Raw genomic sequence first — 16,163 nt, forward strand, 5'->3', positions numbered from 1 at the left:
GCTTTTACATGACACTCTTGAAAAATGCAGTTGCTAAATGGGACTATGTTATAGGGGTCATCAGGCTGAACGTCATCTATGCTTTCACAGCTTTGTGGTGTTTATAATCGCACTCTTGCAAACTATTCTAACTCAAACTTTCAGGAAAAATGTTTATATATGAGTTTTGGAAAATCAGTGGATTTATAGCCAGTTAGCTTTTTATTTCTGGCGATTATATTTAGGCTTCAAAATTCATAAAAGTTGTGTTCATTTGAGAAAATGATCTTGATGGAGAAAAAAAATCATAGTGGACAAAAAGTATTATAAACTTTTGTTTATCATAGAGCAATTTTTTTTGCAATAATTTAAAAGCTGATGGAAAAGTCCTTTTGGGTTTTTGTTGAGGGAACCAGTGTGACGCAGACGCTCTGGGTTGGCCTACAAAAATAGGCTACATCATCACTGCAGCGCTTTATTGTATATATATCCAAGTGAAACGGATTATCAAACATGCAAAACGTATAGGGCAGGATTTGATCTTGTCCATCAGGTATTGATGAGATTTTGGTTAGCTTTTGTTGTGATGTCGTGTGATTGACAGGTTGTCAATCACATCTCTTCTATCTCCCTCTCCCTCTTGCAAGAAGAGCTGTTACTGAAAGAGGGAGGGGGAAGTTATTTTGATTATATATTTTGATAGCACATGAACTTAAAATAAATAAATAAATGATGTGTACGGATAGGCTAAATCCTTTATAATGAATAGGCTATATATATTCCATACAAAATAAGAATTTTCTATTTTGATTTCATTACAAGTAAAGAAGTAATAAAAGTAGTGATTTTTCAAGTTCCTGTAGTCCTATTTATTAATTTCGTCATTATCACATTATCACGAAAATGGCCATCTGGCACACTATCCCTTCCATATCAGGTTTGATATTATGTATTTTTTTATGTTTAAAATACATAAACGCTAACGATAAAATTATCTTTTGCAGTTGACATATCTTTGAAGAAATGGCGGGAAAACATCCAACTTGTGACGTTGTCATTAATCATCAGAGGACGTCATGTCAGCGCGCGGATATTAAAATACCATCCAGGTAAAGTTGCTTTTAAGGCTTGTTAAAATCACCATTTGCACTTTGTCCGCGGTGAAAAGCACTACAGTTTCTAACAAGGTGAGTTTGCAAACATAATCGGTGGTTTCATATTTTCCCACGTTAAACAGGCCACGCGCAAAAAATGACCAAACAGACTAGGCTACGTTAGATTGCCATGATTTATTATGCCATTATTGACCATAAATGCGAATTAATATCCTTGCGTTTCTGGTCTCCTGTGAATTCTGTGTTGATTTAAACTTGTACAGTCGTGTTTTTATTTTTCATAACCAGGCCGCATGAATGAATCAATAACGTTAGGCGTTTCTGAGCGCGCATATAAGGAGAGCCTAGTGAGCAGCTGTTGGTGGCTGTTAGCACTCTCAAAACTCACTGCTTCCAACTTAGACCCTTCTTTTGGAAAACAAGGCCGACGTTTCATTCACCGAGCATCGGAAATCATTTCCTCAGGGCTTGGATTTTCAGATGTATTAGTTTTCCACAGCTGACACATGCCGGTGTTTGTGGAAGACCCAGCTCACTTCTCCAAAGAGAGGCTGAAGTCGGCGCTCATAGCGCATGATGTGGATCTACCTCCACCCGAGAGCAAGAAACACGCTTATGTGGAGCTTTATCTGAAACATGTGAGGACAAACAGCACAGATTTCTCTAGTGATGAAGAGGAGGATCATCATCTTAGTGCCAGCGTGAGTTAAAACGCAGATAGCAGCTGTAGAGGTCACGTTATTAATCTTCGTTTCTGAAGATTTGTCTTTCTGCTCTTGACAGTGTTTTGATTCACAAGATGTCTCCCATCTTGCAGACAGGTTTCGTAGGATTCCCCAAACTGTTTCTATATCCACACTTGTCTATTCAGCAGTTTGACGCAAGGTGGCGTGATTGAAATGGATGTGATTTGTGCTGTGAATATTCATACCCATATGTTCTTTGCTTTCAAGCTGTTGAGGAGTTTGTAGGTCATTGCCTGTCAGCTCCCAACTGCAGTGAAATACAGTTAAAGCATGCATGCATCTCAAAACATCAAAGACTGTTCTGTCAAAATGAGGATTTTTTTTTTCCTGAGTGAGACTGAAACATGATTCCTCAGTTGTTGAATAAGGCTCCAGCTGTCACACACACACACATACACACACAAACTCTGGCAGTGTGCAAGACCACTGCAGGTGTGTGTGTGGGTCGGGGGCCCTCAAAGGGGGCTAGGGAATCTGGGTCAGAGCCATCTTAGACTCGGGTGTCGAATTCTCCGTTTATGACTAGAAGTGTGCACTTTGTGATGACCAAAGTGGTGTTGCCCTGGAAAGTAGCATGCCTTTGGCAATTTCTTGTTTTATATTTTACAATAACAAACTTTTTGAATTAGCAAACCCTTTTGAATCTATTACTGGTGCAATTTTAGTTCATTATAAGAAAATGTTAAGAACTTTTTCAATAATGAGCAACAGGATACAAACCGTCACTCATTGTGTTCAATTGCAACATGCATATTGCGTATGATTGTGTAGACTGACCGAGGTAATGAAAACCAAGCTGTTTGTGACTATATTTAGAATTGTTAACTAAAACTATTAAAAAATATTTTTGGTAATTGAAATAAAGTTAGTATAAACATTAAATAAAAAAACTTGAAAATTGGAAATGTTCCATTGGCAATTAACTGAAATAAAATAAGTTTAAAAATAATGAAAATTACTAAAACTGAAATAAAAAAAATTAAAGCTGAATAAAAATACGATTATATGGTATAAATTTACTTAAAATAAAAACTGAAAAATAAAAGCTAATTGAAAGCTTTATTATTAAATAGATACTATACATGCACAATAACTGTTTTTAAGTGTTTCTATTGTCTCACTTGAATAACGCAAGCGTTTTGGTCTAACTTCTTTGCTAGAAAACAGACGGCTCATTTAGGGTCATTAACCGAAAGTAGCCATCTAATAAATTCCAGTCAAATAAGCACAAAACTGCTGGCTAGTATTTTTGCTAGGAAAGAGTATGGATATTATTGGTGGCTCAAGGCAGGATCGGTGAAGACTAGCAAATGAGACTATTAGTGGTCTGGTCTGCAATTTTTGTTTTATTGTTGAAGTGGTCCGCCGCCTAAATGTTTGAGAAACAAATTGCTAGAGGGTTTTCTGACTAAATGCTGCATTGAAACTGCTCAGATAAATGCCATATGTTCTGATCCATTAGCACTGCTGTGCATTTCTTATGGTTTTACATAACCATGCCAAGTTTTTCTATACTTTAATATTTCCGGAATTCGTCACAAATGTTCGCTTTCCATCCAGACTCGCTTTATCTGGCTTTTTTCTGTACACCTTATTTTGTGCTTGATCGTGGAAAGCGTTTTTTTGCTCAGTTCTGCTAAAATGTGAAGAAGTTTCTTCAGCCTGAGGTTGGTATGGGTTGGGAAACTGCTACAGCAGCTAATATTGGATGTGACCCCTTTTCAGAACGTGTCAGTGCGAGATGCAAAGGCGAGAAAGCCTCAAAACAAGAGTCTATTGAGGATTGCGTGAGCCGAGGTTCACCCTTTGGCAAGCTAGTGTCAGCATATGTTTATTAGATTATGCTAAAATGTGCTGATTCCTCACTCCACCATGATGAATCGCTATAATTTCACTGCCTCCAGAGGATTTGATTAAATAGTTTGTTGTGTGTGTATTTCCCTGTACAGGCCGAGAAAGAAGAGGCGGCAGACATGTTAGACCTGGGCTCACTGACTGATGATCAGCTGAAAGCCAAACTGCTCCAGAATGGGGTTAAAGCCGGACCCATTGTAGGTCAGTCTGTTTGAGTCACTGTCTTTTCCTTTCAAAACAGATTATGCTATAAATTCAACATGTTCTTATGGTGCGTTTGTGTTCTAACAAGCTTCCACTAGAGCTTTATATGAAAAGAAGCTGAAAAGGCTGACATCACAGCGCAGGGTCAACGGCACAGGGGACGCAGGCCTCTATTCGGACAGTGAGGAAGAGACAGAGAGGGAGGAAGACGAGGATAAGGACTCCGGTAGGGAGCAGCATTGACTCTCGAATACTCAATGGGTTGCCTGAATGATTAGACAATTAATCGGTTTTAACAAATCCTTGAATAAATAGGCTTCTTTGGGTTCAACTGACCCCAATTAGAGGACGCTAAAACTCTTGAGACCCGTTTGCATGCTAAATAAGGCTGTCTACATTAATGCTTATACATTTGAAAATTGCATTTTTGTTGTAAAACGTGGTCTGTCCACACATTTTTCAAAAGTTTCACACTGAAACATCAGATAATGCTAAAAATCATCTTACTGCGTATGCTTAAATATGTAATAAAAGCTCACTGAAATGATACAGAGAAACCAGACATAATACAGTTGTGCTATTCTTCTGGCATGATCGTTTTATTAGTAAAATATCTTACCAATTACTAGTGTTTTATTTTTTTTTATTTTTTTTCAGGAATGTAATATGAAGATTGCACAAAGTAACCTTTATCTTTAGCAACACTGTGAAAGTAAATAGCACATAGTAGGCAGGCACATACCATTAAAACAGATTTCTATTGTCAGAATATGTATCACTTGACTAAACATGCGTCTTCATTTTCACATGCCTCTGTTTTCACTGTCCACACTACAACATGAAAACTGTGTTTTCAATTTTTAAATTTTACCCACTTGGGAGAGCGTCTTCAAAAAGCTCAATTTTCGCAGGAATACATACATTGTCTCAGTGTGGATGGAAGACCAACATTTTTTTTTTTTCAACCATTGTGTCCCATCAATAATTTATAGTAAAACAAAAAAAAATGTGTTTCTCTTAAATACTTTGTCTGTTATTGTTTTTGCTAGTAATACATTTTCATTTTGCATGTATTCTAGAGTCAGAGCAGCTTCGGTCTAAAACTGTGTCCCGTACAGAGACCAGCAAAACAGCAAGCAAAGTAAGTGGCTTTACATGCACCTGAATCCATCCTTTGTTACTTCCCTGAGACTGAAACACGATTCATCCATTATCTCAACTGACTCTCCATATTCTGCTATGAGTGTGTTTTGATCATTAACATGGACGACAGTTGTTGCTTGGGTCTTTCTGTGTAAAGAGGCAAGGCAAACCAGCTGTCCATCAGTTTTGTTGTGTAAGGCCATAAATTATGTATGTGAGATTGACACTTTTGATGTAGCAAAGAGGCCCTTGATGGTAACTCAAGCTCACTCGGTGGTATGATGGATTTTAAAGCTGAAGTATATAATTTCAATGCTACCAGCATCATAAAAGGGTCATAAATAATGGCAAACACAGATCATCCTGCCCTAAAGAAGCAATGTTGCTATGTTGGGCAGCTTAGGACACTTTAGGGTTCTAAAGTCCCCCTGTAGTCAACTATTTTATCCCTTAAACTACTCTTTGATCACCAAAATGACACATCAATCAATAATACTATTGATTAGCATTACCAAACATGGACGTTTTATTATTTTAATTTAATACTGTGAAGCTGCTTTGATACAATCTGTATTGTGAAAAGCGCTATACACATATTCTTGACTTGACACATTTAAATTGTTTTTTTTTCTGTGAAAAAACAACAACTTTGTTCATCCTATTTTCTAAATGCATGTTATAGATCTTATTGTGTGGTCATATTGGTGACTATGTATATTAGAACATAGTTACCCTGTTTTGCTGATAAGCAGTATTCAATTCCCAGTTTATGGTGTATCGTAGCCTGTTTAATTGAGCAAAAGATTCTGCGTTGCATGATTAATTTTGAGATAGTATCGATTTGTTCTGAATGGAAATATGGTATTATGATTTAAAAAAATTCTTGAAAAGGTTTTGAAGTCTTAAATTAGATTTTTTTTTTAAGCCCTGCAGATACTTTTTTGTCATTATTTGCAAACAAGAAAATATGGGCTTTTATATGGGCTTTATTCAATTTCTAGAGCTTGCATCTAACCAAGTTTCACCCACATACCAAAGAGAGGCAAGCACCACACAGAACAATGTTTAGCTCTGCAGAGATTTGTCAATTCAACCTACAGAAGCTACTAATAGTTGTTTCTGCATATTAAGCTGGACAGAATAAAGTATTTTAATATAAAAAAAATGATGCACTGCAGCTTTAATGTCTCAATGTGGTTTTCAGTAGTGTGAACATGAACAATGGTACCACTCTGTGGTTAAAGTTAGTATGGCATTCAATTGTGATGTGTGTTGTATTGCATTTTTCACATCCACAGGTGGCCATGTTCAGTCAGAGCAGAGATTTTTACCCCCGCTGCTTTATGCCCTCAGCTGGATTCGTAAATGTACAGTATGAACCGTTCTTATGGGCACAATTTGAAAGCGTCCTACCTGATCCTTTTCTGCAGGGGATAAAGGGCTCAATGACACTATCATTTGTTTCTTACACAGATTTTGTGTTGTGAAAGATTCAAGAGATTTAGACACTGTATTTTATGTTTTGCCGTCTTGCACTTTTTGGTGTTTAGGATTGTTTGATTCCAAGGATTGTGGGCTGTCGGTGTTACATCTGATTGACTGTTCCGGATGCCGATTTCACTTGTGCTTTATTCAGTTTGGTTCTCTTGCAGGGAAAGATTCAGCACAAGTCTTTAGACTCCTCCCAGAATGGGTCTTTGAGTCAGAGTGGGTCCCAGTACACAACCTTCAGCATCACTGAGATGGTGGAAGAGGGGAGTCTGAACTGAGATATCTCAATAATTATGGGATGATTGTCTGGCAGTGATTTTTGTTTTAATTAGTTGTAGTTTTAAGTCTTAGGGGTTTGTTATTGCTGTGTGATTGTATTTGTTTTGTCTGCAGATTGAGAACAGATTCAGTCCTCAGTCAAAGCAAACCGAGATTGAGAGGAGATTTGGTCCGAGAACCGAGCAGACGGTGGACAGCAGGGCCCTGCGGGTTTGTGGCTAGAGATAATATGTTTGCTTTAACAGCAGCGCTCAAGTCTGACAAAAGCTCTTGTTTCTCATTAGGGCTACATGAGGCTGGATAAAGACACCATGACAGGCAGATCTCTTTGTTTAACATCTCCATCAGCCCACCATCAAACTATCACAGTAACTGCTTTCCCCCTCTGCCTTGCTCTTCTTTCCTCAGGGTCTGCCTCTTCGTTTGTCCTCACTCGTTCGGTGGATGTTTAATTCAGCAGACATATTGCATTGCCAGACATCTAATGGGCTTTCACACTCCCTCTGTCCTTTGGGAAATCCCTCTGAGTTTTCTTTTTGTTTCTTCCTTTTCCTCACTTTATTGCACTGGCTTTACAGATCTGAGAGCTTTAACCTCTGTGAAATATACTAAGGAAAAGTTTTAGTATATTTTTAGTACTGCTTTCCTTCTCCTGTTTTAATATACTGTGAAGTCAAACACATTGGTGTTTGGTAGGTAGGTAGGTCAGAGAGAGGAAAGCGCTCGAGTTCTATCAAAGGCCTGGCTTTCTTGTTTTTGACCCATGCGTCTTTGATCTTAATGCGCATGAATGCATCTCACATGATTCTTAAACCCTGTATGGCTGAGCCGCACTGTTACACTCTTCATCACCTATTTCAACCCTATTTACTCATGTACCAATCATTGTGATAAGCATGGGGATATGTTTTTTCCTCTTTATAGTTGGCTTCTGAGAATTATCATGAAAATTATTTAAAAAAATATATAGATATTTATTATAAAAAGTTTTACACTATTCCGTCAGTAAGATTCGATTTAAGTAACAAATTACATTTTTATTCAGCAAGGATGCATTAAATTGATCAAATGTGACTGTAAAGACATTTTTACAGAAGATTTCTATTTCAAATAAATGCTGTTCTTTTGAATGTTATATTCATTAAAGAATACTGGAAAAAATGCATTGTGTATCACCACAAAAATATGAAGCAGCACAACTGTTTTCAACATTGATAATGATATATAATAATACATTGAATAATAGTAGTAATAATGTTTCTTGAGCATCAAATCATCATATTAGAATGATTTCTGAAGAATCATGTGACGCTGAAGACGGGAGTAATGATGCAAAAAACATAATCTTTGACATCACATTTTTCATCATTTTAAAATATATTATTATAATTAGATGCCTTTTTTATTCCATTACTTTCTTGGGTCTGGGCTGGTATTTCTCTTCCTCTTCACTCTATCCTCCCATATTTTTATGATATCCTGCTTCACTTTCATTTCTATTGTAGACTACACCTTTACATGTAGTTTATCTTATTCAGACGGTTTTGTTTTTATTTTTTTCTCTGGCCAATAGGAGCCTGTGATAGATGTCCTTTCAGAGATGTTCCCTGACACTGCCAAAACCCCCACTGGAATCTAGTGAGTATCATCTGTGATGCCTTTCTCATACTTAAGTACTACCATTGTTCGCAAACTATTGATTAGCATGCCTCTGCTTTAATTTTGACAGTGTAAATCAGTTCTAATGTCTTTTTTCCACCTGCAGTGCTACAAAGAGACGGCCTATAAAGGGAGCTGCAGGACGCCCAGTGCAATTTAAATACACTGAAATGCCACCACTGAGTCCAGCTACACTGGAGAGGCAGGAGATTCAGCAACGTCTGGTGCCTCTGTGGGTTCAGATCGTGGTCTTTCTCCTGGTGGCCTGCCTGCTGTACCTCATCTACTCATCCATGGAAGAGCAGCTCTCCAATCCGTTCACTGCTCTGCATGATGCTGCTCTCATATCCACCTCACAGGACCCATCCGCCACTGACGCTACAGCTTAACACCTAGTCGGCAAGATGTCCTTCAGAGGATTATCTTTTATAAAGTGGTGTCAGAGGAATGTATCTGTGATTGGACTGAATGAAACTCAATGAAAATACTGTACATCATATTTCCACCATACCTGCCTTCAAAGACCTCATTGGATTTTATTATTTGAAAAGTCATGTGCATTCATTGTTTCCTCTGATTTATCTCTTACCATAGATGTGTATTTTATACCTTTTGACATGTGTGCGGGCTGTTTGTGCTGTTGTCAGCGTTCATCCTGATTCAGCAACCCCAACTCAACTTCTCTTACATCTTGCACTGCTGTAATAGTCATGTATGATCTCTTTCAGTTTTTAAACATGTACTTTGTTTTATCTGTGAGTAAATAAATAAATATGTTCTCTTAAAGTCCCCTTGACTTGAAAATCAAGTTTTTGATGTCTGTGGTGTTTTTAATAAGACAAACCATGTGCAAATTCATAAGTCAACACCATTGCTGAGTGTTTTCTCATTAAAACTGCAGTGAACCAAAGACTGTCTCAAAATTGCGGTTTTGTCGACGAGTGGATCTCAGACCTGGTGTGAGTGAGTAGAGACGGGGCTAATATTTCATATAACCGTGTATACTAAATGATGGAAGGGTGTAGGGTTACATTCAAGCTATTTTAAGGCATGAATAATTTTTTTGAGAATAACATTTCATTTTGGTGATCAAAGATGAGATTTAAGGGATAAAATGATAGACTACAGGGGGACTTTGATATTGTTCTTTGTGAGCTTATAAAGAAAATCTTTTATATTGATGATAGGAGGATCTCTAGATGCCACGTTTTGTGAATAAAGGACCAGTGACATTAAAAAAGGAAGCTTTATAAGAGTTTTAAGTATTAATAGCTGCACTTTGCGAACCCCGAAAATGATCAATATCAGATAAGGATGATTGAGTTTAATTTCAGAATACAGCTGCTCCCCCCCCCCCCCCCCCCCCCCCCCCCTATATGACCTTACAAATATGTAATGTGGTGTAAAGGATAATTCAATTATTAATGAAGGCAGTTACTTGGAGTACTGCAGCTCAATATTCTGCAAATTGTTCATTTGTTTTAAAGCTTTCGATATCTCTGTTGTTGATCACTCAAAACGCAACAGGCGGTCTCATATTCATCTCATTTGCTCTTCACATTTGTGATTGGCTCTATATCACACCAGCAGGGGCCCCTTATGTTCCATCACCAGAGGCAATAAAAACTGTGAACTCTGATCATATGGATGACTGTCATTCATTCCTCTTGAACTTCAGAAAGATGAAGATCAAAATCAACAAGAAGACCGTTTTGAAATTTTCTGGAATACTGCTGGGAATCCTCCTACTTTCTGTTTTAATTTTGTTTTCTGTTGTGATCGGTAGGGCATTTACTTTCAAAATAAATACAGAACTTGAACAATGGGAAAATACAACCTCCATTTTTCCTGATTTAAGTCCAGAACAGAGAAAGAATCTGCTTCAAAATTTTAAAGGTAAGAAAAGCTTAAGTTTAATCAAAAGTCTAACTGCTTAAATATATAAATCCTTCATAAAGCTGATGAGTAGTAATAGCTATAAATAAATGAAAGAGTTTTTGACGTGTGTTATTATTTTATACAAAACTTGCAGACATGCAGAATATTCTGAATTAGAATTTGGTCATTTACAAATTATGGAAAGATAAAATATCCACTTAAATACATTACAGTAATTGGCATAACTTAATTGAGCAAATATTCAGATTACATTAAAACAGCTGACATGCCTGTTTTAATCATGTAAAGCCTGACATGATAGCAATGAAAAGGTTTGCTTATTTGTTGTTTTTTATTATATTTGATACTGATAGATTGGTATTTTATGACTCATAAAGCAGAGAATATGGAGCTCATACTAGCGGGAAGATTTATAGGGTTAAAGTTTTGGCGTTGTGTTCTTGTCTGTTAATGATATCATATAAATGAGAATTAGTGAGTTCAGGGCCTAAAACCCAATGCTAACCTCTTTTCAGAATAAAGACTAAATGTGAATGTGCATATAAACATGGTCGGATTATCATGTTTTTTTTTCGTTTTTTTCTATAGTGGCAATTCAGATTCCCACAGTGTCATTTTCAGAGTCGAATCAGAACACAAGCGCCCTGCAAGAGTTTGACCTGCTACTAAGGAGGGGTGAGAAACTGATGATACCCAAAGCATGGGAACTTATGGATTCTTTTTGTATGTTTACGTGTAAACCCAGCTAACAGGAAGCGTTCTCAGAACTTACAAGGTTCTCTTGAACAAATGTTATTTCAGTAGGCTACGTTAATAGAATGTGTGTTCGAAGTTATTTGGTCTTTAATAATGTTCTCAAACCATTAGCCCAAAAACATTATTTATACATCGTTCATCTAACTTTTTTACTGAAACGCTTTAGTTGGACGTTCATTCAACGTTTTACTTGTTTCAGAATGTTCAGTGAACATTCGAAAGTAACGTTCCCTTAATGTTCGCAAAATGATCAAATGGAATGTTCCCTTATTAAAGGGATAGTCCCCCCCCCCCCCCCCACACACTCCCCCTAACACACACAAAAAAATTAATTACCCCATGATTTATTCACCCTTAAGCCATCCTAGGTGTATATGACATTCTTCTTTCAGACGAATACAATCGGAGTTAGCCTATATAAAAAAATGTCTTGGCTCTTCCAAGCTTTTGAATGGCACTGAATGGCTGTATATTTTTATAAGTCCATCAAAGTGCATTCATCCGTGATAAAAGTGCTCCACACTGCTCTGGGGGGTTAATAAAGGCCTTCTAAAGCGAAGCGAAGGGTTTGTGTGAGAAAATATCCATATTTAAAACTTTATCGACTAAAATAACTATCTTCCGGCAGACGGCCTAAGTAAGTCGACTTACGCCAAAAGAGTAACACTTGACTATGTATGACGTAGATGTAGGAGTAGCATAAGTTTAGACACTTCTCGCGGTTCAAACAAACAGGGCTGGGCAACAAACTCAAACTGCTCTGACATTTCTCTTTAAAAATTGTCGTTTTAAACTTCTAATTCGTGACTAGTGTTTTGTTTTGCTCCATCTTCTGCGCTTCCGCGTTCGTCTTTACGTTATGCGTCAAGTTCAAGTGTTATTCTTTCGCAGTAAATCTATGTGTACGGCCATCTCCTAGTTATTTTAGTCGATAAAGTTTTAAATATGGATATTTAATTTTATAGAAGGGCTTTATTAACCCCCCAGAGCAGTGTGGAGCAGTTTTATGATGGATGGATGCACTTTTATGCACTTTGAAACTGAAACGGCCATTCACTGCCATTATAAAGCTTGGAAGAACCAGGACATTTTTTAATATAACTCCGACTGTATTTGTCTGAAAGAAGAATGTCATATACACCTAGGATGGCTTGAGGGAGAGTAAATCAAGGGGTAATTTTAATTTTTGGGCGAACATCCCTTTAATGTTTGTATAACCAAGAATTTTTTTTATTAAAACATTTGATAAACCGGATGTTTCAGAGAACATTCAGAAATAACATATTCAATGGTAGCTAAAATACATTTTTGTTAGCTGGGAAGAATGAAAGATTGTTTCATTAAAGATGAATTGTGCTGTCTCAGTCTTCCCAAACGTCTTCTCATCCAGCCTGGTCAAACATGAGTTGGTGGGAAACTACAGCCACTTGTTCACGGTTCCTGGGAGAGAGCCTGATCTGGAGCCGTACATGCTGCTGGCTCACATTGATGTAGTGCCGGCCGATGAGGCGGATGGGTGGGACGTTCCTCCTTTCTCTGCTCAAGAGCTCAATGGCTTCATTTATGGACGAGGAACCATCGACAACAAACAATGTGTGATGGTACAGTGAATCAACGCATTGTTCTTCATTCAAACAATTGCACATCTGTTCACTCCAACCTAAAGCTAACTGTAACAATGTTTGCTCTTGAAGGGGATCCTTCAGGCGCTGGAATACCTGCTGGAACAAGGTTACACTCCTCGCAGAAGCTTCTACATTGGTTTGGGTCACGATGAGGAGGTCAGTCTCAAGGTCACATGTTAACCATAGTTCATCTGCTGAAATCAAAGCTTGTCTTAATTCAGCTGTTTATTTGATTTTCTTAGATTAGCGGCCCGAAAGGTGCTGTGAATATTGTGAAACTGTTGAAAAGTCGAGGGGTGAAGCTTCTGTATGTTTTAGATGAAGGTCTCACGATTATGGATGGTATGGTAGATGGACTAAACGGACCTGCTGCACTGTGAGACCATAGTTTTACTGCATTATTATAATTGTTTTGAGATTGAGCTACTGTGTAATTTATGCCTTGTGTAATTTCTTAGAATTGGTGTAAGTGAGAAGGGTCAGGCCACGGTAAAGCTGAGTGTCAGCAGCGCTCCAGGACATTCATCCATGCCTCCCAGAGAGAGCAGCATTGGCATCTTGGCTTCAGCTGTCAGAAGGCAGGAAAATATGTTCAAATTTACTGTAATATGAAGACTCTGTTAACATGATCTAACAGTAATTTAAATATTTTCTTTGCACCTGCCGTCTGGCTGTTCACAAGGAACTTTATATTTCATTTTAAAAAGCAACAGTTGGGAACAAACCCAATGCAAAAGCTGTTATTAACATCTGTCGGGCACATTTACGTAAATGATACAATTTCACTCTATTAAAAACTTATGTATGCTCCGATGCTCCATCTGGCCGGAACACCTTATTCCACACACACACGCACGCACACGTTCAGATCCATAAGTGAGAGTCAAAGTCAAAGTCAAAGTCAATAAGTGTGAATGTTTGTTTTCCAATTTACTCATTCAGTTGCTGTGTAAAGTGCCGATTTTCAGTGAAGATATGAAAACATTTAATCAATATTAATATTAATATTCGTATAATTATGTCCAAATTACATATTCATAAATTATAAGGAGTTTATGCTCCTATTAAATATTTTTTTAACTAGTTTTACACTTTTTGCTACATTTTTTAGATTGTAAGATAGACAGACAGACAGACAGACAGACAGATAGATAGATAGATAGATAGATAGATAGATAGAGAGATAGATAGATAGATAGATAGATAGATAGATAGATAGATAGATAGATAGATAGATAGATAGATAGATAGATAGATAGATAGATAGATAGATAGATAGATATTCATTAATTTATTCATATTTTGTTATATAATTTCCCAGTCTGGAGAAGAACCGGATGCCCAATCTTTTTGGTCAGGGTCCTGAGCGTGCTACTTTTGAGTACCTGGCACATAAGGTGATAAATCAAAGATGATGTAAAATGCTTATGACACTCCTACAAATACTGAATTGCTTTATTCTTTATTCTTTTGCCTTCTAGTTCGGCTGGCCACACAAAATGATCATGTCTAATCTGTGGCTCTTCTCTTCACTGCTCAGCGGGTAGGCCACATTATTGCTCAGTACAGTAATTAATGAGTGTATGCTCTGATCTGATCTTTCTAATCACATTTGCAGTATTTTGGAAGGACAGCCTGACACAAATGCTTTTGTGAGGACAACAACTGCCGTCACAATGTTTAACTCAGGTGTGAAGGTGGGTTGTCATTCACATTCATTCTGTTTATACACAAATGTACATAAAAATACACTTAGCATGAATATAAATCAGACTATTTTTCACTCTCTCTGACAGATTAATGTAATGCCGGCATATGCTGAGGCATTTGTAAATTTCCGCATCCACACAGCTCAGAAAGTACAGGAGGTAAGAGGTCACGGTGTAGCCACTGAATTCACACACGGTTTTAGCTCATACTTTTATTTGCATTTCCTGATGGAAATACCTTTGCATCATGTTTACACACACCGCCTCTGCACTTACTCCTGATTTCCCTCAACATGGGGACAGAAGAGCTGTCAGTCAATAAATTGGAAAACAGTAACTTGCATTAGTTATTTGAAAAAACTAACGCAGATATTTTGATGTAAATTTAAAAGTAATGCGTAATTACTTTCATAGTGACTTGAAAAAAGTAATTGATTACATTACTCGTTACTTGTAATGTATTACGCTAACACTGCAGACATTGATAGTAATATATGATAAACAGACATAAAGACAGAAAAGATTTTAGAATGGTCTTTACGTCTGTTTATTCATTTTACTGTCACTCTCGAAACTGCTGTATCATAAAGTTATAAAGTAAAAAAATCGCACTACTCTCTAAATAAACAAACCATTAAGACTTATTTAAGAACTCTTAAACTGAAACAAATGCGAGCTTTATAAAGTAGCTAATTTCAAATGTTTGTATATACTTGGTTTTATAATTTTTTTGTTTTATTTATTATATAAAAAAAAATGTTTTTCTTTTTCTTTGTGTATTATGTTTTTTGTAGTTTTATACCCATCTTTTTGTATCATTTTTGTAAATGTTTCAATTATATAATGTTGGTTTACTGATAGATAGATAAATAAATAAATAAATGGAAAAAGAAAACATTATTATGATGACGCAATTGCTGTTGGTTACATTTTGAATACTGAACAGTCTGTGGCAGATTTTCAAACTATAATATATTTCTTAAAGTTGACTAAAACCAAAAGTGAATTAATGCCCCATTCACTTTCTAGGTTCTAAAGCTGATTGAATCCACCATATCCGATGAGCGTGTGAAGGTCGAGTTGGTGAGTGGATTTGACCCTCTGCCCATCAGCTCCTATGATGATGATACGTTCGGGTACCAGATCATAAACAAAACGGTGCAGGACATTTTCCCTCAGGTCGCTGTAACTCCTGGTAAGGCTTTCAGCATTGTCATCATTGACATAAGGGGTTTAAGTGCCGCTTACAGACATCATTGACTCATGAAGAGCTTCTCTCACTCACAGGTATCTGTGTGGGTAACACTGACAGCCGCCACTACACTGAACTGTCTCCGGACATTTACCGCTTTGCCCCATCATGGTACAAACCCGGTGATTCTGCGAGGTAGGACACACAGAAATGGTACTCCTGCTGAAGCTGTAAAAGGAACTAAATATTAAACTGGTTACACTTCCCTTTAGATTCCATGGTGTGAATGAGAGAATCTCCATCCAAAACTATGAAGAGATTGTGCTGTTCTACTTCCAGCTCATGCAGAACAGTGACGTTAGGAACTTGTCGCCACCTCGCACCTAAAATACACAGATGCCATGTTTTGGAATCTGTGGAATTTATATGCTTTGTTCTGTCGGAATGAACTTGAATATAAAAGCTGTACGAAACATGTTTATGTACAGTACCATTCAAAAGTTTGGGGTCAG

At 37.2% G+C, this 16,163-nt stretch overlaps 2 protein-coding genes across 3 annotated transcripts; both read left to right on the plus strand.

Moving 5' to 3' along the window:
* The first annotated feature begins 1,456 nt into the window (after positions 1-1,456).
* Positions 1,457-9,377, plus strand: lemd1 (LEM domain containing 1). 2 transcript variants are annotated; one of them, XM_079589298.1, is made up of 10 exons: positions 1,457-1,795; positions 3,790-3,895; positions 3,987-4,124; positions 4,978-5,039; positions 6,340-6,408; positions 6,694-6,793; positions 6,924-7,021; positions 7,096-7,179; positions 8,385-8,449; positions 8,577-9,377. In XM_079589298.1, the coding sequence occupies exons 1-10, from the start codon at positions 1,601-1,603 to the stop codon at positions 8,857-8,859; spliced, it is 1,200 nt and encodes a 399-aa protein (XP_079445424.1). In that variant the 5' UTR covers positions 1,457-1,600; the 3' UTR covers positions 8,860-9,377. The 2 variants fall into 2 exon arrangements, with proteins under 2 accessions (XP_079445424.1, XP_079445425.1); XM_079589299.1 differs by lacking the exon at positions 6,340-6,408.
* A 724-nt stretch (positions 9,378-10,101) lies between these two features.
* On the plus strand, positions 10,102-16,163 carry pm20d1.1 (peptidase M20 domain containing 1, tandem duplicate 1). Its single transcript, XM_079589297.1, has 13 exons — positions 10,102-10,366; positions 10,958-11,044; positions 12,491-12,726; positions 12,820-12,906; positions 12,993-13,126; positions 13,209-13,328; positions 14,072-14,147; positions 14,232-14,293; positions 14,369-14,447; positions 14,547-14,618; positions 15,489-15,654; positions 15,747-15,846; positions 15,924-16,163. The coding sequence occupies exons 1-13, from the start codon at positions 10,114-10,116 to the stop codon at positions 16,036-16,038; spliced, it is 1,587 nt and encodes a 528-aa protein (XP_079445423.1). The 5' UTR covers positions 10,102-10,113; the 3' UTR covers positions 16,039-16,163.

Source organism: Phoxinus phoxinus, assembly GCF_949152265.1.
Source record: "Phoxinus phoxinus genome assembly, chromosome: 18".
Taxonomy (NCBI): Eukaryota; Metazoa; Chordata; class Actinopteri; order Cypriniformes; family Leuciscidae; genus Phoxinus; species Phoxinus phoxinus.

Bases quoted from the DNA above. Each gene is read 5' to 3' on its own strand.
- lemd1 (XM_079589298.1), top strand. From the start codon at position 1,601: ATGCCGGTGTTTGTGGAAGACCCAGCTCACTTCTCCAAAGAGAGGCTG. The intron at 3,896-3,986 runs GTCAGTCTGTTT...TGTTCTAACAAG, and splicing joins TAAAGCCGGACCCATTGTAG to CTTCCACTAGAGCTTTATAT. The intron at 7,180-8,384 runs GTAACTGCTTTC...TCTGGCCAATAG, and splicing joins CCCACCATCAAACTATCACA to GAGCCTGTGATAGATGTCCT.
- pm20d1.1 (XM_079589297.1), top strand. From the start codon at position 10,114: ATGGATGACTGTCATTCATTCCTCTTGAACTTCAGAAAGATGAAGATC. The intron at 11,045-12,490 runs GTGAGAAACTGA...GTGCTGTCTCAG, and splicing joins TGACCTGCTACTAAGGAGGG to TCTTCCCAAACGTCTTCTCA. The intron at 15,847-15,923 runs GTAGGACACACA...ACTTCCCTTTAG, and splicing joins AAACCCGGTGATTCTGCGAG to ATTCCATGGTGTGAATGAGA.